The sequence below is a fragment of the Semicossyphus pulcher genome, unplaced genomic scaffold, assembly GCF_022749685.1.
Source record: "Semicossyphus pulcher isolate SPU_LCO1_2020_fin unplaced genomic scaffold, fSemPul1.0.p SCAF_10, whole genome shotgun sequence".
Taxonomy (NCBI): Eukaryota; Metazoa; Chordata; class Actinopteri; order Labriformes; family Labridae; genus Semicossyphus; species Semicossyphus pulcher.
In genome coordinates, this window is record NW_027211604.1 from 5,799,180 (window position 1) to 5,824,169 (window position 24,990).

Sequence of the window (24,990 nt, forward strand, 5' to 3'; positions counted from 1 at the left end):
TCTGGAGGGAAAAAAGAAGGCCTTTTCCGGCTCCCACGCACGAGCCAAACTCCAGGACCTGCATTTAAACTATGCCAGACCTGACCTGTGTGTGTGTGTGTGTGTGTGCAATCTCTGGGTAACAGATTCCTGAACACAAGGGTCATTCAGTAGAACCTGAGGGTTTAAACCAAATGACAACAATTGCTGTTTCTGAATTAGCCTCAATCCTATCATACATACAGCCATCACTGTCGTTTTTCCGTCTGATTTTGGTCTAAAATTCACGTATATTTCAACGAACAAGCATGTCTCTGTAACCCTCATTTGTTTATATTATTTTAATCCACATATTACGTAATAAAGTTTCAAAAAAGGTCTAAAATCCTGCATAAAAATTCAGATTTACTTAAAAAAACTTATAAAATGGCAGCAAAACACACACAAAATGTCAACTTTTAACAAAAACTAGATCCTTGCAGAGCTGATTGAGTTAGAAAACTGAAAAAAAGTGATTCAGATCTGCTACTCGCATGTTTCAGAGTCTGTTCGGGATAATGTGACAGTTAATTAGTGGAATCTGTGCTTGAAATGCCAAAGGGGCATTAGAGCAGTTCAGTCAGAGGAGGACAGTACTCAAAATGAACAGCAGGGGGAGCTAACCTGATACTGAAACATCTCAGAACCAATACAGTTTAGTTGGGAGAACCAGGTAGCCGTCAATAGTGGCTGTAAATAAGGAATAACAGTAAGGGTGAAATACAAAGCGTCAGGATGAAATGATGAGTATCTATCTGTCTAATGTGAGAGTGATTTTCACCTCCTGGTAATGACATTGTACAGGCCAGTATGGATAGAAAATAAGTCTACCTAAGATATGTGTCATTAATCAAAACTTTAACATCAGTGGGACCTTGCTTGTGCAATGCTAACCACTTTTAAAGCTGACATAAGGCTATATGACAAATATTTAGCGCATGCGTTACAGCAAGCAGAGCAGAGTCAAACAGAGACGTGCACTTAGAATAAGGTTATTTAGTTAAAGAGCACAAATGAAGGCTTTTAATCGTATCTCTGCCATAACTGTGGCTGGTGTTAAAGCAGGTCACAGTTCAGCTACCTTTTTATTCAGCACTACATCACTGCAGTCAATAGACCCATCAGATAAGAACAATAGTCGACTCTACACTGAAAGAGGAGTCATCCGGTGAGAGCTCACACACATGGAGAGGGAAACACTGAGCATAAAAGAGAGGCAGAACAAGCAGATGGAAGTGACAGAGTGATAAATAGGACAGAAGCAATGATAAAAGAGAGGAAACACAGCTTGTGTGTGCATGTGACGTGTGTGTGTGCATATGTCAGCTGGAGAGACCTTTTGTCTGAGCAGCTTGCTGCGGACGCGGCCCCATAGCTTGGCCCCGGTGTTGCTGTGCCTCTTGAGCACGGGGGTCTGAGGCTGGCTGGACAGATTGTGCTGGTTCTGGTCCACGCAGCAGTGCTGCTCCAAGCGCTCACACACCTCGTTCAAGTTTATATCCGACACAACGATCTCCGTCATCCCAAAGCCTGTGAGTGGCCCTAACGCAGCACGCCGCTTACAAACAAGGAGGAGGAGGGGATGATGGGTCCCCAAGTAACCTCTCACTGATCACCGGACCAGGTGCTGGAGAGCTGCTCCGGGGATTTCTTCAGGGGGAAAAAAGTCGTCACAGCTGATTCTCACTCAGATATTCAGTTCAAACAAGGAGAGAGTGATGAAAGAGGAAGAGAACGAGATGCTGCCATGGTCTCCTTGATAAGCCTGATGATAAATCCACGTTGGTTCCTCTCTCTGTGAGCTCGTTCCACAGTCAGCTGCCAACATCTCCTCACTGTGCAAACTGAATTCATCCACGGCAAACACAGACACAGAGCGTTAGAGCGAGGCAGAGAGAGAGAGAGAGAGAGAGAGAGAGAGGGAGGAGAGGGAGGGGGAGTGAATGAGCTCCTGTTGTCACCGAGTGGGCCCTGCTTCTCCAGATGTTGATGGACACACCTCCAGAGAGAGCAGAGGAGGGAGGGGAGGGAGACAGGAGGGGAGGGGGGGAGCAATAAACAGTCAATGAGGAATGAGAGAGAGAGGGAGAGTGAAAGAGGGAGGGAGAGAGGGGCTGCTAAATGCTGCTGCACTGTGTTTTTGCTTGCTTTGACCCCCTGTCAACCTTTCCCAGAGCTGGTCAGTACACAGGAAGTGAAGAGAGAGAGGAATTTAATAAAAAGAAGGAGGTAGAGGAGGTGTCAAACTTAACGTAAGTTTCAGGATTAAATGTTTTTAAGTGTGGAAAACATCCTCTAACAAGCTTTAAAGTCTTGTTGTCAATTCCTCTTTTTTCCTTCTCTTGCCACCCTAATCCTCCTCCTCTTTCTCTCTGTCTGTGAGCTTGTTACTGTGCCTTTCTGTGCAGATGACTTCTCCCCACCACGCTCGTACAGTTCTGATTTCTTCACGCACGCACGCTCACACATCCTTGGAGACACACAGAGCGCATCACCATCTTTATTCATCAGGGCGCCCGGAGCTGGCTGCCCCCTTAAAAGGCGTGTTCCTCTGTATAATGGATCGATAGGGGCAGGGGAGTCTGTGTTTGCCTGTCAAACTCCATCTCCGTCCGCCGCGTCCCTTCCCCGTCTGAATTAGAGGGCAGAGATATTCTGCAGGGGAAAGGTTACAGACACGAGGCGGCATTTTAAAACCTCGAGAGCAGAAAGACAGACTGTCTGCTGGGCTGACTGTTGGCTGTAATTGAGAGTGGGTGTCTGGTAGGTAGGCAGATGCCTGATGATTGTGCAGTGATTCATAAAGGAATTCAGATGAAAAGCAAGGAGCATGTTACCCTAAGAGACTTTTTGATCTACTGAAATCATGGGACGCGGCTGTGTTTACTATGATGCTAACAGCGAAATTTCAAAATGTTGACATTAACTTTTAGACTACTGGAAAGAATCAGTTCGAATGATGCAGAAACAATGTAAGAAAACACTCACTTCTAACTTTTAAGTCTATACACGCTCTGAGCATATCTTAACAAACCAGCGTCAAAGTCATCATGCCATCACGAGGCGCCTCAGATAGCGCCCGACAGCATGATACCAAGCTGTAAAAACATGTGGGTTAGTCTGTGTTCTGTGGTGGCGATAAAATAGTGAACAGGACAGAGTGTACGTCTGACAATGTCGGGGTTGCGGGGGTTATTATGGGAGAGACCTCAGCCAACCCTCACCACAGAGTATTTTTAACTCCCAGAGTTTGTAACTATGAGACATACACACTCCATGCGTCACATCCTGGAAAGAATGTCTGGGAAAACCATGTTTTGGCAATGAGGAGAAAGAAAAAGCCACTGGGAGGTATTTTTGGGCAGAGATGAGACAGAAGGGGGACACAGAAATAGATGGGTGGATTTAACTGTGTATATGTTAACTGTAATGTATGTGTTCAAGACGTTCTGTTGCTGTCCTTTAAACTGTCAAGAAAGCCTGGAGGTCAGAACATACTGACAGCTGTGTATATGCTGGCAAAAAGGGTTCATTGGAAAAAACACAAGCAGTGTCCCATGTTACCATCTTCCATTTCCCCATAGTTTACTTATGCAAACTCAATTTTACAATCATGAGATGGACTTGGACTGATGACAAAGGGAGGTAGCCACCCTGCTGTCATTTGTTTGAAGCCTCAGGTTTAGCATTTTGTCCGTTCGCCATCTTGATTTTTGTGGAGCCAGAAGTGACGATATAATAATCGGAGATAGCCACACCCTAAGGGCCTGTGTCCATGAACAGCATTTCTGCGATGGCAGCGCCCACGACTTCAAGAGTGCTTATAACTGGCACTTACTGTTGCTAGGTTACAAAAGTTGTCTGGCTTCTCTTGGTAGTGACCAATGACTGTATATTGTTTATAGTAGTGAGCGTAAAGTCTGATTTAAATTGCTCTGTTTGTTGATATCGGAAGTCCCGCCCCTTCTTCATTTTGATTGATTGGTGAGAGAGATTACATTGATGACTTGGCGGTGTCCCAAAAGTTTAACTATTTTCATCAGAGAGCGCTGTGAGCTCAGCGACAGAAAACAGCCGATGTTGAGCGAGTTTTTGCTCTTAGGACCTTGAAAACATGAGTGCTGAGAAAACAGGACAATGACCTGCTCTGTTGTGATTTGTACTATAAATAGGACCCTAATTTACTAATTGAACATCATGCTCTATTAAAGAACACTTGAAACTGGAGATTGAGACCATAAACTAATTAGGAAAAGGTTTACTGAGGTAAGAAATTAACTTAGATCATGGTCATTTTCTCATAGACTTCTATACAATCAGATTACAACTACTAAACACGCCCCCTGTTGGCCACGACAAAGAATGCAGGTTAAAGGCACTTATTTTCTGCAGTTTATGGACCATTTTGGTCGACCACGTAAGATGCTCGATGTTTAACCCCCACTGTTAGACACACAGAGAGCACTATACGTCTTTAGAGTAAAGCAACAGCTTTCAGGCGTCTATACCACTGGGTCACACAGAGTCCAACGCTTCACAACACATCACATCAGAAAACTGATAGAGTGAACACAAATGTACGTACAGAGTGCAGCGGCCAGAAGAACCCTAACAGATACTATGCGTTCATATATCCCGTGCTCCACTGGGTCTAGTGTGAGCTCATTCACTATTTATGGCTTTAAAAACATGCCTTCATACTGTAAATGCAGACATGTTAACCCAGAATACTGTGGGCTCACACCAGCTCCACACACATTAAATAACAGTCCTGGTAGTTGTGCACAGACTGCACAAAGGCCGCCACAGTTCTCCCGCAATATCCAGATTTACTCCATACGTGACGTTTAAATAAAAAATAATCACAGGACAGACATGTGCCAGGATAATATTTGTCTGCATCTCATTGGAGGAGAACTATTTCAGGTCATGGTTCAGTTGGTTGGATGGGTTTTGAGGAGCGGAATAATGGTTCCTTATTTTCCTAAAAGGCTCTCGCGTAGATAAAAATGTAGAGATGAGGGATGAACTGTGTGGGGCCTTGAGTTTTAGAGACATGGGAAAGATAAAAAGAGGAAAGATGCAAGCAGGGGAGGAGGAGTGAGTCCAACAGGGAGATTAGATTAAGAGTCCTTGTGGGAACAAGAGACTACATGAAAGAACAGAGAAAAAGAGTAATTAGTAGAAGAGGTAATACTTGAGATGTTTGTGTTGGTGCCAGGTTTGGTGCTGAAAACTCCTGAATGATGAAGCAATTAAAAGTGACACTGCAACATGCATCTTCCTAATGTTTAACCTGAAACAGTATTCAAGCTGCCCAACTCCCTGAGAACAAACATCTTTGTAAGATGTAGCCTTCTAGTCCTGCAATAATTCCCATGGCTGCTGTTTGCTTGCTTTGTGCTGCAGATCTTCCCAAGTCTGGGACGCAGCTGTGAGACTGCCACTCTTATTTCATTTTCAGTGCTTTGATCTGAATTTGGTCTTGATTGAGGCAACTGCAGAAAAATCTCACACAGGAAGGTCGGATGTGGCCAGGGCTCTCCTGCCTAGCAGTGTGTACTCACTTTCCACTCCAACTCAAAAAGCAGCCATGGTCTTGGACATTGGTGACAGGTAACATCAATGAACTGTCATAACCGAGATATGGCTCGTCAGATTTTCTTGTCTTTGTTTTAGTAGTCAGGACGTTTGGTGTAGACTCATCGTCATGCTGTGCTAGCAGTTTGGAACTGTGTGCCTTGGTTTTATTTAGCCTTTCCGCACCCCCCGTGCCATAACTCAGTTTGGGAATCACTGAAGCAGCCCATTGTCAAATCATCAGATGTTGAGTCTACCAGTTGAGTCAACTGGCAACAAACTGCCAGTTGACTCAACCAATCAAAATCCTGCACTTTTGTTTATTAGCTACATTATTGTACATCAGTAAAAGCATGGCAGGCTGCAAACTCAAAACGACCCTACAGTGTTTATTGTTCTGAATATAGGGAGCAAAATTACTGTCAATTATTGATTATTGTCGCCTCCCAAGAAAAAAAAAATACCAGTGGTTAAACCAGTAAAACACTGAATATTCAGTGTTGAATATTACATTTAAACACTGAGAGTAATTGCATGGAAATGGCCGACAGCCTCACTTATACAAACCTCTGATAAACCACAGCCTGACTGTATAAGACAGACTCACATAAGCTGATACAGGAGTTTGTTTTGGTGCAGAGCTTAAACAATAAGAAATAGTAGAATAGAATGGTCAGTGATTGGCCTGACAGATAAATCCCTAACCATTTCCCATACTGATTTTTATTTCTCCTCTATACTTACAAACAGCTTATATTGCTGAAAGTCAAAAATTACTCATTAAAATATCTACTATTCTCAGAATAATAAGCGTTTAAAACATTGCTTATTTTAACTTCAAAGATTAGAATAAAGCCATCTGATTACAGCATGAAAGGTAACAGAGCAGCTGGCTCAGCCCTGAGTGCCTGTGCTCTGACATCAGGACCCGTCCTGGCTCTTAATTATAGATGTGCTGGGTGGCACGGCCCCTTGTAAAGCTGCTCCATATGACCAGACAAGAGCGGGGGGAGGGGAGTGTTAAACAAGGTCCTGGTTTCTACTCTAAACTCCATCGGGGAACGCGACCGCTCCCTGACAAGCTCAGTGATTCTGTTGATTCTGCGGTTCTCCGGCCTCTGCTCCTGCAGGCCTCAGCACTGCTCTGCCAATCACAGAGGCCTTCAAGAGATAAATTAATGATCAATTTACGCAGCTCGGACATGAATATGAAGCAGCTCTGAATCCGCGCCTGTATAATGTGCATGAGGTGGTCCTGACACTGCAGTCAGCCTGGTGTTTTCAGAGTGCGGTGTACGTAACAAGCCCCTCTGACTGTATGATAGACATCCTGGGAACACTGTACAGCTGCTGAAAACATGTGCCTGTAAATGTTTGGTAGTTGACCTTCACTGTTCCCTCCCTTTGCATGAGTGTGATGCAAAGTCCACAATGAATTTCTTTCATGTCACAAGTAATTCCATCCCGAGTAAGAGCTGGAATATTGGACATTAACAAGATCTTGTGAACTACAAATCCAGATTTTCCTACAGGAAGCTGTGCAGTGGCTCTCCTCACAGCAAGTAGGTCCTGGGCTCGGATCCAGCTCGCAGCTGGGGTCTCTATGTGTTTGCATGTTCTCTCCTGCCTGACCTGTAGGACATGTATGCATGGCTGGTATACTACATTGTTGAAGGAATACTTTTAAATTTTAGGAAACATGCTTATTATCTGAAAGCTATTAAAATTGAAGTAGGTGGGGAGTCCTAAAGTAATAGGGAAAACACAGATCTTGATTTGTAGATTAAATTAGTATTAATGTTCTCATCACTGTACATCACCAACTACTCATCTTAATAGGTCTGCAATGTTGTATAAACATCTGACAGTATTGTTTACTGTGCCTTTAATATCTTCTGCTACTATGAAGCAGACGCTGCGCCGTTCTAACAAGGTGTTGTAGAGTCTCTTATCAGTGGTCTATACAAGCGTAGCACCAGAAATAAGACGAAAATAACAGCTTCAATGGAACAAGTAATGTGTAGATTCTTCTTTGGGCATATGGATAGCAATGAAATAGACACAAGCAGTTCGAAATTACTGTTCCTTCACATTATATTTGCCATCTTGACTCGGAAATTGACCGGAAGTGATGAAGACAAACAGCTCGCTCAGCCTTCATTGGAGCATTTGTCCCAGTCACTGACAGTGGATGTGTAACGTGGTACACACAAAAAATCAACAACAATCGCAACTTTGCCAAAAATCTGCTGTGAAATCACATAAAATGCCAGCAAAATCCTGGAGGGAGTGTCTAACTCTCAACCATCCCTTTAATAATTATTAACATTTGTTTTTGTTTTCTCTGATAGTTTACACATCTGGAAAAAATGGCTTTAAACTCTTTAGAAACAACAATTATCTTGTTTTTTAAAAATGGAAGTGCTGATTTTTTTTTTATCAAAGTAAGCGTGGTCTCCACCAAAACGCAGAGAGGCTGTTAATAGTCGCTGTGGTTTGTTATGATTTTACAAGCTCCTCAGAATTCAGTTTCCCTCTGTTCATGCCAGTTTTTAAGTGGCACTCTATCTCACGCTGCACAGTCTCACTCTGACCCTGCGTTCATTCATATTCCCGACCGCAGCTCTGCATCGTGCTCGCTGTAGATCCCTGTGAAGACGGGGAAGCTGATCATTTGAGACCCGGGTGTAGAAAAATGATTAAATCAAAAAGTAAGGGCAAGCAGCCTTTGGCTTATTCGACTTACTCATCAAAAATGACAAAGTGTTTTCATCATGTGCGCCTCTTTGAGGTCTGTGATTGGCCAGGTGACACTGACAGCCGCAGGCGGTGTTGTGAGCGGATGATTCAGTCAGATTTAATTTGAATGGTCTCTATAAGTCTGTTTACGGGATGACCTACTCCACCTCTTTGATCTTTCCTGCTGCCTTCACTCGAGCTTAGGCACGAGGAAGGGGTAATGGAGGAAAAAAGGAGGTGTGTGTGTGTGTGTGTGTGAGGGAGGGGGGCTTTCGAGGGAGGGTCCTTCAGGGTACAGTGGGAGTGCTAAAATGAGAGTGCAGACGCAGGAGGGGGGTTTGGCAGGGTGGGAAATCACAGCCTTAGGGTGCTCTGCAGATTATTCCTGCTTCTCTTTCATCTGAACCGTTGGGGGGCATCTCCCTCAGATTAACTGCTCCATCACTTATTAAGCACTTTGGAACAAAAGTGGTGATGGAGAGCGAGGAGGGAAGGAAAAATAGAAGGAGCCAGGAGGAGGTTTCATTAGCATGGAGCTCAGGTCTGTTGTGTGTTGTTGGGCGTGGTCGGGATGAGAAGAGGAGTGCAACCTCTCAAAGACGGAGAGCGGGTGGAAAAACACAGCAAAGATATGAATAGAGAATAACTTATTTTAAGCACATACAGGTTAATGTAGCCAAACATCCTTTTAAAGAATATGAGGTAAATATGGATATAAGGACAGAGAGAGAGAGAGAAGTGGAAAGATAAAGCAGGCAAGAGGAGGCAAAGCACAAACAGAGGAGTGATGCAAGAGTGAATGTTGATGCAGTAATGCTGCAGGTTCTGCATGACAAACCTCCATTTAAAAACAATGAGGTCACACTCTGTGTACAAGCTGCTCTCCATGTTCTCCACGCTGTGATTCATGCAGCTTCACTTAGCTTGTTGCAAGTGTTTACTTATATCTTTATGGCTCCTATCTCCATCTCCTTTAATCATTACTCTTCATTATGATGAGATCATCATTTATCGAACGCAGAGGTGTTCCAACCGCAAGATAACAACACAGCTGACGACACAAATCAAATGCGACATTCCTCGGCTCACACTGCATTTGTTCTCCAAACATGAAATCGTTTTTGTCAAAGAGACAAACAACAGAAGCTCCTCAGAGCAGCGAACTTTCTCTTATTACATCTGATCCATCCATCCCTGGCAAACATCAGATCGCACAATCTGAGCCGAGCTGAAACTTTGCTTTGCATTTTTGAAACCCCAAGAGGCGGCGCAAAATAACTTTCTGGGATTTTCCGAGAGTTAAGATTTCATTAGTTATAAATCACTGTCACATGAAGAGACAACATGATCAGTGTATGGGACTACTGAGGAAAGGAAGATTGGGATAAGAAAGAGATTGTGAATAGAGCACTCACTCACTGCATGTTGTGTTAATTTGTGTTAATCTGTGTAAATAGGGCAAGGCTGCAAAGTCAGGCTCAGGGGTGATGATGACATTCTTCCCTGTTTCAGCAACAGTCTGAGACGTATAGGAGGCTAGAGAAGGGTGTGATGTAAAAACCATCCTTTAGTGGGATATAACGCTGAAGTTGTGATGTTCGTGTTGTGCCCTCTGTCTGACCGAGACAAGGCTGTGTTACATCTGAACAGTGTGACCCAGTTCTGGTGAAGAAGAGAGTGCAAGCCCCCACAGGACGACGAGGACGCGGCTGACCCGCTTGAATAATTCATTCTCAAGTGTAAACCCAAGGCTGACTGGACGCAGTCACCTGGAAGACTACATGAGCAGGGAGGATGGTGGCGGGACCAACAGAGAAGAGGAGGCGACAGGATGACACGAAGTGAGATAAGAAAGTATTATGCAACAGGAGGTTACAGTAAAAAGAGCTGACATGAAACAATTTGGAGTAAATATTAGCGTGTAAATATTAGGAAAGGAGGCGGATAAGAGCGTCTGAAACAAGAGCATCAAATTCAAACTGTCACAGCCTTCTGACTGAGTTATCCAATCATGATGAGAGCAGGCAAAGTCTGATGCTAAACAGGCCAAGTCATGCCGTCTACACTTCAGGGTAAATGGACTGTACTTCTATAGCGCTTCAGACGACTCAAAGTGTTTCACACTTCATGTCACATTCATCCTTTCACACTCACATTTACACACTGATGGCAAAGGCCTAAGTGCTAATCTACAATCAGTATCTTTGCACATTCATACCGGATGGCTAGGCCACCGGGAGCAATTTGGGGTCCAGTGTCCTGCCCAAGGACACTTCTACATGTAGTCCAACACAAACCCCCTGCTAGTAAGCAGATTTTCTTAACTTTATTTGCCTGGCTAACAGTTTCCCCCTGTTTCCAGTGTTTGTGCTAAGCTAGGCTAACTGCCTGTAGATTTAAAGTTATAATCTCGAAGTCATCAGTTTAGTTCTATTTGGCGGCACCTTATGGCAATAAAAGGTAATTGCGTGTACATACGTCCCAGATTACCAGATGTCTTGTTGGCTCTGGATGTAACTCTTGATTTTCCTGGCTGACGGTCGCTTTCCTTTTCAGACTGTTTACTTCATCTGAGCGTCGAGTTTGCTTCTTTTTCTTTGGATTTTCACTTATTGTTGAAGTTGTATCTGTAGTCATCCATCTTTTCTTTGTTTGTTCAGCCATAGTAGATTACTGTTTACTCGCAACACTTGCAGAGAGCGGAAAAGCAGCCGCTTAGCTCCGCCCACCCTCTCTGGCAGACCAACCACTGCTGGCTGATGAAAAACACGTCACTAACTGGGCGCCGCTTGTGATTTTTTCCACGAAAGTCGCCACAGACACCCAGTCTGTAATAATACTTTCATCAGTGGGCAATAGGCACAATTACTACTGTGTTATCTCATTCGGCGATAGATAGTGACTTCACAGACATTTATTTACATGAAAATCTTCTTGTTGATGAAACTGATATTTATATAATTTGCAAATATTTCTTTTTTTTGTAAATTGCCTTAAATTTTGATAATTTTGTCCATTGATGCTTTGGCAAAATTGTTACTGAGACAATCATGCCAATAAAGCTCTTACACTGAACAGAAATTGATCCCAAAATGTCACAAAATTGTTTAAAGCATTTTTTCAACACTGAGCAAAAATCTGAGATCCCGCCTTCATGGCGGACATGAAACCTCCATCATCAAGAAATCTGTTTTGCAAGCTCTGACATTTTCTTTTCCCTCCAAACTGGGTCATCCTGTTAACTAATTCACTGCAGCATCAAAACACACCCAGCCCCCTTTGCTTTCCCCGATAACGGGTAAAATAAAACCCAACAACAACCCCACCATAAAAAAAAATCAGTGCGGGGTCAGCACCTCATTAGCAAGTGAAGAAGCCATCAACCTGAAAGTGTTAAATCAATTAGTCAATCAATGAAGAATCCAGCAGCTTCAGCCTGGAACAAGCACCCTGATGATTGTGTGATGATGACCAGTGTGTGTGTAACAGTGTTAGCAGGGCAGCACAGCAGAACACCTCAGGCTTACTCTGATGTAACACACCACTCTCTGTCACTGAGTCTCTTCTTCATGGTCTTCTGCTTTCATCCGCGAGCTTTCACCTTCCAATTCACAGATAAAGAAGACGGATTAGAAACTAAACAAGAGTGTCTCACTCATAATCGATACCACGAAGCCCACCAGGCTGGATCACAGTGGCTTCTATCTAACCAGAGCTCACCAGCCTCCTTCAAGCCGGCTGAGTGAAACATCAACAGGTTAAACCGGGGAGAGAAAGGTACAAGTGGGTAGCGATGCAATCAACCCAAACAACTCCTCTGCAGCTCGAGGAACACACACTCATACAGTACAGATGCCTGTCACGGCCATTATACAACCCACATTACATAATTCAAACAGTTTGTCACTATGTGTAAGACACTTCTGAGGCGCCCTCCCTCATAAACGCCCACGCAGCTCTTTGATAGCAGAACCAGGAGAGGGAACAGGTACACGCTGGAGCTGGCAGCCCTGCCGGATCAACACATTTCATCACTCTGCCAGGGACGTTCTTAAAAAAACAACAACACTCGTTCAGATGAATTCAGCACGACACGCTTGTTATGCAACAGGCTGCTTCAAGCAAAGCGATGCACAGGGAGCGCTCGTCATCGGAGCAACACTGAGAGCTGCAGAGAAAAGTGTTGTTTTCAAGGTTAGAAAACTTACAAGAGGGAGCATAAATTACTGTCGTCTGTCTCACTGCTTTGTTAAATGTGAAGCTAAACCTTTTGGACTGTGCAATAGAGAGGAGTCTGCCAGTGCATTCGCTGGTATTTTTGCATAGATGTAATTTCCTCAGTTTCTTCAAATGATCTACATCCCTATAATCTGTACAACCTAAGTTATGAATACAAAAATCAGACATATATGTTCATCAGTTTACTCAATAAACAACCAGTTTTCACAGGGTTAAAATACCAAGGAGTGATTTGTACACTATAAATGTCCATATAGGTTTAACTTTTCCTAATGTGTGATAAAGGATCAAGATCAACTTGGAATGCTTTGATCCCTCACGAGTTGCATGTGGCATCAGTCTGCTCTGCAGCACCACAAACTGGATTAGGTGAAGCTGGCGATGACCTCATCTTTAACACAGCTGACGAGTTCAAAACATCCTCACGAGGAGTCAGGAGGGACTTAAGAAACATTTCCTCCACATGAAAACAATTACATCATCATTAGGCTTCATTTGTGGAGGCAAAGGGGGCCCAATGCTGAGGTCCAGAAGGCAATTAAAAGAGCTTCGTTATTTTGGTTGTGAAAGAGTTTCAACCATTATCATTAGTGTGTTTACATCATTTTAACTCATTACAGAGTTTGTACATCTGCCAAGGGAAGAAAATGTAGTAATTCATTTATGAAGAGTAACACCCGCCATCGTGGCCAGCTGTCCGTCTGTCTGCAGGTTTGTAAAGTAGAATGGGAAAACAACCTATTATCAGCTACGTTTGCAGACCATAAAACAAATACCACCAAACATGTTCTAAGAGTGGGAGGGGCGTCTGATATTTACTGATAAAAATAGGACAACAAATTAGATAAGGACATGTGCGATTAGTACACAGGGAGGTAAAGGTTCAAGTGGTCCGCACAGTCCGAACAGGAAGTGGGCAGTTTCCCTCCTTCGCCCTGGGACAGGAAGTCATAAAGCAGGATCAAACGCCTGGCAGCGCTCCGGGACCTGCCGTACGAACAGCGTAATGACATGGGAAGTCACAGACACAACAACTCAAAGCCTTTGCAATAAGGCAAGTTGTGCAGTTTAAGTCATTGAAGGTAGCGGGGGATTTGCAAAGCGTAGATTCTGACACGACACTTGTCAGAGATGGCCTCAGGAGTGTAAAACTACCAAACTGCCCAGTTTCTTGTGCATCTCCATTAAACATGGAGACATGTTGTGCTGCTCTGATAAGTGGAGTGGAAGGAAAATGGAAAGGTCATCAGGACTTCATGAAATGTGAGGAGAAGGAAAACAAACAGTAGCTCTGAGCCATGACCTGAAACTGCTGACACAAACACCGTATGACAAAGGACTGATTCAAAGACCAAAACCCATTGAGTAATAATAATGATCTATCTAGTATTTCTAGTATCTAGATGGTATCTATAAACTGACATAAAAGATAAATCCCACCTTATTCTACAGTAGCTAGTCTGACCCACTGTACTGCTATATTTAGATATAAATCTGGATGACTTGTCTGCACCACTGTACATCTCATGCTTACATCAGGATTAAAGGTCACAGTCTAAAAAAGACTACAGACTAACAGCACTATTTTAGGGACATTGTACTCCCTTTAAATCTCCCTACAAGCCTGGGAAGAATGCTATTAATATACGTATTTCCGCCAGCAAGCAGTTTTCATGTCCACTCATTTTTCTCTGCATCTATCAGGCAAATTCATAATGTGTGTTTGCGACCGGGGGCTTTCTCTCTTGACTCACTCGTGAACAAAGTTGGATCGCTGCAGGAGCGGAGCAGATGCCTCTGCAAGGCTCTAAACATGCAAAAAACTGCACGCAGAAACCCCAAAATAACAGCTGCAGCACCTGGAGCGACTGATTAAGAGTCAGCTACTGTTTGAAATTCAAATGGTTTGGAGGTAGCATGCACTAAACATTAGGTAATATTCTTATTCTTATTTTCCATCAAAATGTCCACTAGAAATGAACAACACTCTTCCTGTACTACTTGCAAACAGCTGAAGCATAGTACACCTTCACCTGTGAGAGCTATTGGGGCCAAGCAGAGCGTACAAAGGCTGATCTGACAGCTTACTGAGGCACACACACACAGATATATAGGTGCTGCAACAAAGACTGTGGGGCTCAAGGACAAGCAGCACCCTGGATCTGAGTACAAAGACACAAACACCCTGATAGCTCTTGGCATACAGCAGGGGAGAGGAAAACCTCTTAGGACCATGATGGTCAAACTGTTTTTACCATCTTGTTGTGGTGAAAGTCTTCGAAACCCCTTCTGCTGATACAGAATGTTATCATTGGATCAGGAATGTTTGCAAAGCTTCTTCTGAGGTTGTAGATCGTAAAAACCAGGATGTCAGTAATCCCTCTGACACGCTACCGGACAGATCCTTATGGACGCTTCTGGGGAAAACGTTAAAAGTGAAACGCTACACAGTAGACAGGATGTAGTTGGGAAGTGTGGTTAAAGTGGAGATCATACTGCAACACGAGCACCCATCCGTCCTTGACTGAGGAACTGAAATCTTACAAGCTTATTAGCTGATCCTGACCTTCAGATTTATACACATATGCTAAAAGTGTGTTAACTTGAGATCCTATAAACACTGTGGATTAAAGCCACAGCAAACAACAAGAAAGAACATAATTAAACATTTAATTTCATACTTTCTTGGTGTGGACACATACCACGTTGTCTTGTCCAACTTATCCCCAGCTCCTAGAAGAAACCAGACCTCATAGAGGCCCCACTGTGCATCAACCACCCTGAATAATGAGGTGCAGAACCACAGTGGGCAAATTCTTGCTCAATCTCAGACCCCAGCTATGGCCATGTGGAAAGCATCGACGTTCCTGCACAATCATCACGTCTAAACAAACCAGCCGAGGAGAGTATTTTAACAAAAAGGCATTTACAGCTTCATAACTGTCCGACCCGATCACCAGCTTCCCCCGGGTATAGTGGGGCTCAAAACACAAGCAGTCCAGAGCAAACGTCAGCCACAGATGGATAACCATCACATCTTACTGCTGCAGGAACCGCTCTGGTCCCCCGACAGGCCACTTTAAAGCCAGAACAGGCTCTGCATGCTGGGACGCAGTGTGTTGCTGAGGCCCATTTACTTTAATATGGTTGGAAATGCTGCCAACAACAACAGCAAGAAAGAGGAGAGGGAGAAAGTATTCTGCTCTCACTCGGGGTTTTGAGGAGAAAAAAGACACAGTCGCATCTGGTGGTCAGAGACTCGGTTCTGGCCGTGATGTGAAATCTGATTAAGAAAGAAAAGGAGGCAGAGACACTGAGGGGCGGCTCTTCAACAGCAGCCAGCAGAGGATGAAAGAGGAGTGTGGAGGAGAGAGAGGATGCCGTTTTAAAGGAATGGTTTGACATTTATGACATTTGACATTTATTTATACAGGCTTGTGCAGAGATTTAGACGAGAAAATCAAATCCGCTGCCATACTGTCCCTTCAAATACATGGCTTAACTCAGCAGCTGGTTTGCTTTGCTTACCGTTGCATAAAGACTATAGGAAGTTACATACCCCGTTCAGAATTGGGAAACACAAAGGCTGTTATGAGGAGCCTTTTTTGGTAACGAAATAAACAAGGTATAGTAGAATGGTTACAGAGCTAAAGAGGTCCTGGCAGCTGAATTTTGGTCCCTTTCGACAGAGACACGCTTCCCTTCCCCCAGTTCCCTCTTTATTCTGAGCTAACCTTACGAGCTGCTGAATGTAGCCTCATGCTGAATGGAATATTATGAGTGGAATGAAATATTAAAGTGGTGTTGATCTTCTCACATAAAGCCAAGACTTTCTCCCCAAAGTGTTGAGCTACTCCATTATATGGTGTGTTTTCCAAACTCTCAGCAAAGTATCCTATAAAGCTTACCATTTACAAATGATAGAACTTAGATAGATTAATAGATTTTTGTCACAAATTGAGTTAAAAAGAACATGTCACACATGTCCTCCAAATTAAAAGACCCAACACAGTGTTGGTCCGTGCCCAACATGGTCAATAGTTAACGTTTGTGAGGTTTAATCTCAAAAACGTGGTGGTTAGGATAAGGGGAAGGAAGGAAAATTGTGGTTGGGTTTAAATTTCAATGTTGTTAAGGTTAGTAGACCTTAGTCAACATGGTTACAACAATAACCACTTGGGTAAAGTTGGAGAACAACTGTGATGATGGTAAGAGGAAAACAAGATTGACTGGTGGTTTGACACAGGGAACAAACAGTGGTCTACTGTGTTTGTGTTTGTGATCCAACAATCCACCTAGACCACCGCCCTTCTGACTGAGTATGCTCTTTAATAACGTCATCCTCTTTTTAGCCTCCTAAGGACAAGCGGCATAATAACTACAGCAACTACAGGGCTGTCTCATCTCGGTCTCTTCAAACAACTACTTTGGGGAATCTAGCAACTGATTTATACCCAATGAAACCCTGGTGGTCAGGGCAATTTACATGATACAATACCACTTTAGATTATGTCTTCCAGGAAGAGCCAAAAGAAATGACACATCTACAGGCGGACTCTACCACCGAGGACACCCCTCCATCGACCACACGGGGATTTCACAGACCCTTGGCTGAGGTGAACCCTCGACAATCCCTGAGCCTCGCTGTGCGCTGGCAGGCAGAGCCGAGCATGAAATGAGCTTTGCCCCTCAGAGAGTCAGACTGGGACCGTGATGAGAGGGATGAGGTGAATCTCTTCCCCCCCAATGTCATCTGTTGTCTATAAATCCACAGCTTGAGAGCAGCCAGGGAATGTGTGAATGTGAAGTTCAAATGTGATTTAGAAGAAAAGATGATTGTGCTGGACCAGTGAAAAAAATGGATTATGTTTGGAATGTCCCGGAATACAATAAGAAAGAAAACAGCGAGACCACCAAAGATCATAGCTGTGTTTCATCAAGAAGAATGTCTGTCTGACAGGAAAATATATTTTGTTAGCATGCGTTGCTCTGCTAACAGTAGTCCCCTATTAAGAATGTATTGCTTTAAACACAGCAGGGGGACTAATACAGCGAGATGATGGGGAGTTAACAAAAGTCTACTTGTCATTATTAATGACCACTTCTTGCTTCTCCGACTGCAGAGCCTCTGTAATGTTCTCGTCAAAGGCTACAAAGCGAACAAGCAGCTGAAACAATAAGAGAGGCACCAGCAACCAAGATAACGGACAGAACGGATGATTCAATCGCGTACGTCAGGACTGATCGACTCTCATCACCTCACGGTTTTATCAGAGCGAAGGAATAACCAGCCTCTGTGTTCAAATATAACACAATCATCTGACCCCCCCTTCAGACTGTTTCCAATTATTCCTGAACCCTGACTCTTCCACAAGACAAAAGGGATGTATAAAACGCATTGAGAGATTCTCAGCGCCTCTCCGGAGAGCATTTCATTTCTCCGGCTGTGATGAGATCCTTTGTTCTCGCTTTAACTCTCAGCAGCACATAATTGGCCACCATCTGGGGCTCTTCTTCCTATTCTCCCTCCTCTGCCTCTTTCTCTTCTGTGTCCCTCTGCAACACAACCCTCCATATGTGCTGCATATGCATGTTCATGGTAGGAAATCATACATCTGTTGTTAATCCCTTACACTTCCCTGAAACATTATGTAACATTATAATGAGGGACCAATTACAGAGCCGGCTTGCCCTCGACATCTCGGAGGGCCATCAGAGTGTTTGTGTTTGCTGCTTGGAATAAAAAGGCAAAGGTGATAAATGATGACGGTGAGAGGAAAAGAAAGATGTAAAAGAGGTCGCAGAGAGATCTTTGGGCCTTTAAACTGCCTTTTATATCTTGACTTTATTCTTTTACGAGGTCCTCAGTCATCCAACAGCAACAGCCAAGCTTTTCTGCTTTGCTCTTCCTACATGGTTCACAGTTCACTCTCTATCCTTGGCTGAATCAGAAGCCTGTCCAACGCCTCCGAGTTCCTTGAGTCCAACAGCTCAGGTTTTGAGCAGAACAGGAATCCTTCAATTCATAACTGGTTTGATTCAGAATTTCAAAGTCTAAATCAATGTGTTATAAACAGTTTGGCTCCCAGGTGGCCATGTGCATCTGTCAACTGGTCTGGACTAAAATCTTTCAACCCACGACTATTGGATGGATGGCCATGAAATTTTGTAGACATTCATTGTCCCCAGGGCCCGGTTGCTCAAAAGGTTTAATCCAGATAAGAATTACCAGAAAATGGATATCCACTTCTTTATATCCAGGATCAGGTAATCTGGATACTTTTATCCCAGGTGTTAAAAAAAATGGATAGGATCAACTTTATCCAGATACTGACTTTCAAGGATTACCAAACCTGGATTACCAGTGCTCTGAATGGGACGTCACGCTACATACTTTATCCACAGGGGGCGCCAAAATCAACACAAAACAAAAGTTCCTGAGTTACTTTTGAAGTTCCTTCGTTTAACTTTTGAACATTTCATGTTTGATAGTAAGAGGTATATCACAGGTATCACAGAGTAAAATATGAAGCTTGAAATAAGCACAATACCTCCCCTCTGAATCGTATGTTGGCCCTCGTGAGACCATATAAAATGCTAGAGATTTCCCGATCCCGATATCAACTATCGGATCAGAGCCGATCTGGGCATTTTTTTACTGATCTGGGATCGGCAATTTGAGCTTATCATCTCACCCCGATAATTTACGTCAGCTGTCGTACAGTGAGCACAATTTGTGGCCGAACGCAAACGTGCAAGGAACTTAGCATTAGCAACCGTGTGGCTAAAATGGTATCGACAGATACTCAATATTTAAAATCGGATCGGGGGCCAAAAAAGCTGATCGGGACATCCCTAAAGAATATAAATGTTTACAACGTCAGAGCAGTTCCAGATACCCACGCTGGGTGTCCTCCTTATGTTCTTCATAACACCATATAATATTCTTTTTTTCTTTTTCTTTTTCATTTTTAAAATGTCAAAACATTTCCAAAGAAATCCTAATTCCTGCCTTTTCCTCTCAGCCTACAACATCTAATTACAAGAAAAACCCAACCAAAGCATCAATCTGGATGACAAATGTTAATCAAATGTGTCTGTTCTGTCTTCTCACACACATGAAGTCGCTTTGACAGGTTGGAGGTTTTCCTATCCTACCCACAAAGAGAAAAACAAGTGGGTATCTGCAGATTGCATGATCTAAGAACGCTAACAGCACTGCGTGTAGTTATTTGGGGCATGCAGATCCCGAGCGGCAGGGAGTGGATGTTTTAAGTGAGAACAAAGGCTGCCTAAGTGAGGGGCTGTGACGGAGGAGCCTCTTTGTGGGGAGATGACAGGGAAAGACTTAGAATCCATCAAAACGCAGCTATCAGCTCCACTGATCAAGCGTCGTCTGATGAGGAAGTCGGCTTAATTGGGACTCATCAATAAAAAAGCACCATATGCTTCAACACAGAGGAGCTATGAGGGATGAGCTTCATTAGAAAAACATGGTGGGGGAAAAAAAATGGAACATGAAGAAAAAAATAAGTTAATGAGGAAAGAGCAATGAGGTGATCTTTGTCTCTGAATTAATGTACATTCTTCAGCCATATACAACCCCCGACCAAACACACACACACACCTCGCCAGACAAAGGAGACACAAGCTAATAAACACCAGGTAATGTGGCAGGCTCAAGTTATTGATATCATTTACAATGCATTAGCCCATCACCCATTTGTGTGCATATGAGTCTGGTTTGTCCCCAGGGAGGCTGCACACACACGGTAGTGAGTCCCATCTGTTTATGTAGCTGACAGCTGTGTGTGAGCGTGCGTGTGTCTGTATGGCTGCAGGGGGTGCGTAGGGTGGAAACATGACAGATCACAGCCCTAAATGACAGGGGGCAGAAACAAAATAGATGACACCATCTATTAGACACTAATTTATATTAATGCCTACACACACACACACACACACCCTCATTAAAACCTCTGAGCTCCGTGTTCAAAACAAATGCTACATGAAATACCACCACGCTGAATGCCCCAGAGGGAAGACATTTTTTAACAGAAACTACACAGGAAAAAATAATCACTTAGGAGTCTAGGCACAGTTTTCACTGAGAAGCAAGGAAATAAAAAACACTTTGAATTTCTGTCAGTGAATCTGATGCTACAGTTTTATTTAGATATTTAGAAGTTTAAAGAATCCAAAAGAGCTCCATTCTGAGCTGCCAATTTCCCCATCTGCTGAATAAAACTTCCACGATATTTCCTTCCCTGCTAATACATACTGTACATATTACTACATGCACTCACCAGGCTGTATTTCATTCTCCTGTCGGCCTGATGTTGGCATCATGTTTGATACGAGCACTGAGAGATTAGACCAGAGCTTGAGGCCTGCACTTTCTTTCAGCACTGGCTGAGTGCCACTGGTCCACAAGCCTTACCACCAATTCTCCAGATGGCCAGTCGGCTATTAGCCCAAACAACGTCTCTTTCACCAACAAACCCCTCACAAGGCATGTAAATGTCAAATTTTGCATCTAATGCTGCATGTGGAGGAAAGAGCTTCAGCTCTTAAGTGGGAAAGAGAGTGCAGATAGATGCTCGCCCTCAAACTTTACAACCCCTCTGCACCCGGAGTTTTACAGTAAGGCCGGCTAATGCGTGCGCCCGGGTCTAGATCCGTGGCTTCAGAGGGGGGAGCTGAGAGCTGCCAGGAAAAACTTCATCGCCCCTTTTTTTTTTCACTCGCAATGCCCAACTTCTCTGGCTGCCATCATCTCCGGGAAGCTGCTCAAAACTATCAGGTTACTGCTTATTGAGGCCCCGCAAAAAGTGCTGAGATGGGTTGCTGACATGCGCCCAACCCAGAACTGAACCAACAAAAACAACCCCGGTGTTATGCTGAGTGCAAAGGATGAGGAGGGGGTGTAGGGTCCTGAGGTGGTGTCTCTTTGCTGGGGATATTACTGGAGATGTTATATGACTCATATAACGCACAACAGTATCATCATATGTGGCTGCAACAATGACCTAAGTACATGACACAGCAGAGAACATTCAGTCCCTTTATGGACACACAGTATTACTCATTGGGACATTCAGTACAGCAGGTCAGCATAGTCGTGATCTCTGTTGTCCCTGTCTTACTGCTGTCTGCTCAAAGACAGGTTTGTGGCCTCCTCGAAGACAAAATGAGACAACAGTGTTTCCCCAAAGGCCCCCTATTTGGATGATAATCATGCTCTTAGATCTGGAACACATAATTTGAGGGCTTTCGGGGAAGTAAACAAGTAGTTTACTTAGTCAGGTAGTTTGCTGCTTTTCTTGTCTAAGCATATATTTGTGTACATTTAGAAAAATTGGCATTATTAAAAGGGTGTCAAATAATGTCATAGCAGTTCCTGTTTGCAATTTACCCAATTTCCAAATTTATGATATTGGTTACAGCTAGCTCACGCATCGCCTAAGTGGTTGCCATAGGTTACACATAATGATATGCATAGCGTCACCCCACCCATTAACGGGATTGGCTCCTTAGGTTTGTGACGTCTCAAACCTGCCAATCTGAAAACGTGTTGTTCAGCCTGTCCTCGGTACAAAGCAGACAGGCCCAGCCATGGAGATGACTGCTGATGTTGTCCCTGATATGTCTTGTAGCACATGAAGAACACCACATGGAGATGTTTACATGGTTAAACACTGGATTCTCACTGGAGGGGGGCTTTAAGGGTCTTTTTCTATTATTTATAAGCAGATGGATGGATATTTCTTTGCAATAGACATCAGAGATGATGGTCGTCATGAAGTCACTGAATCTAAACTACAAGGTTTACCCATTTTTCAGGTAGATTGCAACATTCTGATGCTAAAGGTTTTAGAGTAACATAATTGCCTCCATGAGCTGTATCCTAGATAAGATGCACAAACTTTGATAAGTAACTTCTGTTAGTTAAACTATTATCGCTTTAAGAACTCCGCCATGATTCGTTTTGCGGCACACTTTTTCTGCACAAAGAAATAAACCTCAAAGACTAGCGCCTTGAGAAACATGTAACCATCAGTGGAATCCCATTTCCTCTTCCTCACCAGTCTAACAAAGTGAGATAGTCAGAGACAGACTAAAGGGCTGGAGGTGCTGGTGGGTGTATGAAAGACAAGAAACTCTTCCTCTGATAAGATGAGAAATAAAAGCCCTGAGAGGCGAGCCCAGGGGAGGCCGGGACGGGGTGTACGAGGGGGCCGGGTTACAAAGATGAAAGCACTGCTGACGCTGGTTGATATGATGCATTCCTGCTTCACAAAGCACTGGGGCTGTTAACCTAAACAGTTACATAACTGGTCCTCCCAAGACAAGTATTGCAAGCTACAGCCGACTCATAGGGGTCATCGGGGAGACCTTGCAGAGAAGCATGAGGCAGACAAGGAGACAGTTTGCTCTTTTCAATCGTAACCAGTTCAGGACTTTGGGTCCCTTTAAAGCTAGACTGAGCAGAATCCCGGCACGCAGAGATTCATGAAGCATCAAACTGACAGTGAAATGTTGAATAAAAATCAACAAGGTCATAACCTGAAGAGTTTCTAATTAAAAACGTCCGTCTCATCAGTGGAGCCTTCAAAGTCTTGTGTCAGCATCTGACAGCAAAAACAATCAATGTGTCTAATTGTAATTGAGGTCATAACGTGTACAAAAAGTTTGTTTAGCTGGAGGACAAAAGTATCAGTGACAACATGCCAAAGATATCAAACACTGGAGGCAGCTATTTTCCTGAACTGTCAACTTTGGGAGCGGATACTGATCAATTTTCCAAGTCGCCTGCTCTGAGACATTTAAGATCCATTTGTGTTGCCAGTTTGAGAGACGGGGGAGTGTAACCTCGACATTGTTGCCTTCTAATGGAGGACTAGCAATGTGACCTGAGAGTTCAGAGGTCATCTGCTTTGGGGGGACATCAGTTTGGTTGAAGGGCTGGAAATAAATGTTGGTATTTTCCTTTGAGGACAAGCCAACATAAGTGTGCTACTGTTGCTTTAATCCTGTGCGTCTTCTTTCCTGTGTTTGTGTGTGTGCTTACTAGTCCACATCACAAACAATACATATCCTACAGGCAGAACATTTACAGATAACACTGCATCAACAAGCTTTCCTTGCTCACTGGTAGATTACAATCTCTGGCCAGAATCACAACATCCTCCGACGTCGGAGAAGATCAACTTTCTCATCAGTAACAAAGTGAAGTAACAGCAGAGGGTGAAAAAAGAAAACTTCCAGCCTGATATGCCCATTTACGGTCAGTCAGTATTCCACAAGCTTGTTAAATAAATCAGAGGGTCTCCAGAGAGGAAAGCAAAACACTGAGGGCTCCTTCTAAACTGGGCCTCACCAGGAAAACAAACAGCTCGGGTCCTAGTGAAAGTCTCTTTAGGCATGCACTCTGGACTGTGGAGCGGACCGATGTCCCTGTGGTTAATTCTCAGGAAGATGTGTGATCTGCTATATCCATATGACATGACATGTCCCATAATGCGATGAAACATTAGTTCCACCATGTCTCGGAACAAGAGCCGACCGATGTCAGATTTTGGAGGCCGATACTGATCACCAATATAGCGTTTGATATAGATAATTTTTGCTGTAATGGACCTGGATTGTTCACCAATTTTGCACAGATATAACTCGGCAAAGATACTCAGAATACTTACATAATAATATAATACATTTAAATTACACTGTCAACAAATTATACACTGGACCACTGTCTTCTTTGCTGTCTCTGCTAAATATACTACAGACAGTACTATGAGAATCTTAAACTACGGAGTCAAAGAACGCTCTGCTAGAGAAACTGCGATCACACCCTGAGTTACCCAAAGAATTTCATTCTGCATTTTAAGTTTTGTGACAAAAAAAAGTCATATTGTCTTATATCGGAAAACATATGCAATACAAATATATCATGATTGGCCAGTATCGGCCTAATAATATCGGCCTAATGATATATCCGCTCTACTCTGAACCATTGATTAGCAACATACAGTCAGATAGAATTCAATTATTCAGTATTTCATCATGTTTTAGCGAAAATGAAACAACATTACAACCAAACAGAAGTGAGGGTTTCACCACAGTGGTCATTTTTATCTTAGCAAACATTTTATGGTTCACGGACTGTAGCATTTATTGATGGTGTAGATATTAAAGGGCTGACTGTGTATTGAATAATTGTGGTAATATCCTCTGTTGAAGTATAAATGTTTTTGTTTTTTTTGACTGTCGGTACCTTTGACATCACAGAGATTAATCATTTACAAATGATGCATGAAGCTGAAGGGCACCAGCTAATGATTATTTTCATTAATCATCATGTCTTGATTGTGTTCTCTCGATGTATTGATTAACTATTTTGTCCATAAATTG

General features: G+C 43.3%; 1 protein-coding gene across 5 annotated transcripts in view; it reads right to left on the reverse strand.

The window, feature by feature from the left end:
• Window positions 1–24,990, reverse strand: part of abr (ABR activator of RhoGEF and GTPase) — a 147,552-nt gene that overhangs the window by 15,641 nt on the left and 106,921 nt on the right. Inside the window, exon 1 of one of the 5 annotated variants that reach the window (XM_069665789.1) lies at window positions 1,355–1,883. The exons of the other annotated variants lie outside the window; for them this stretch is intronic. Within the exon in view, the coding sequence (XP_069521890.1) occupies window positions 1,355–1,540 (186 nt within the window). The 5' untranslated portion in view covers window positions 1,541–1,883. Of the gene's footprint in view, window positions 1–1,354; window positions 1,884–24,990 lie in introns of those variants that run through there. 5 annotated transcript variants of the gene reach the window in all.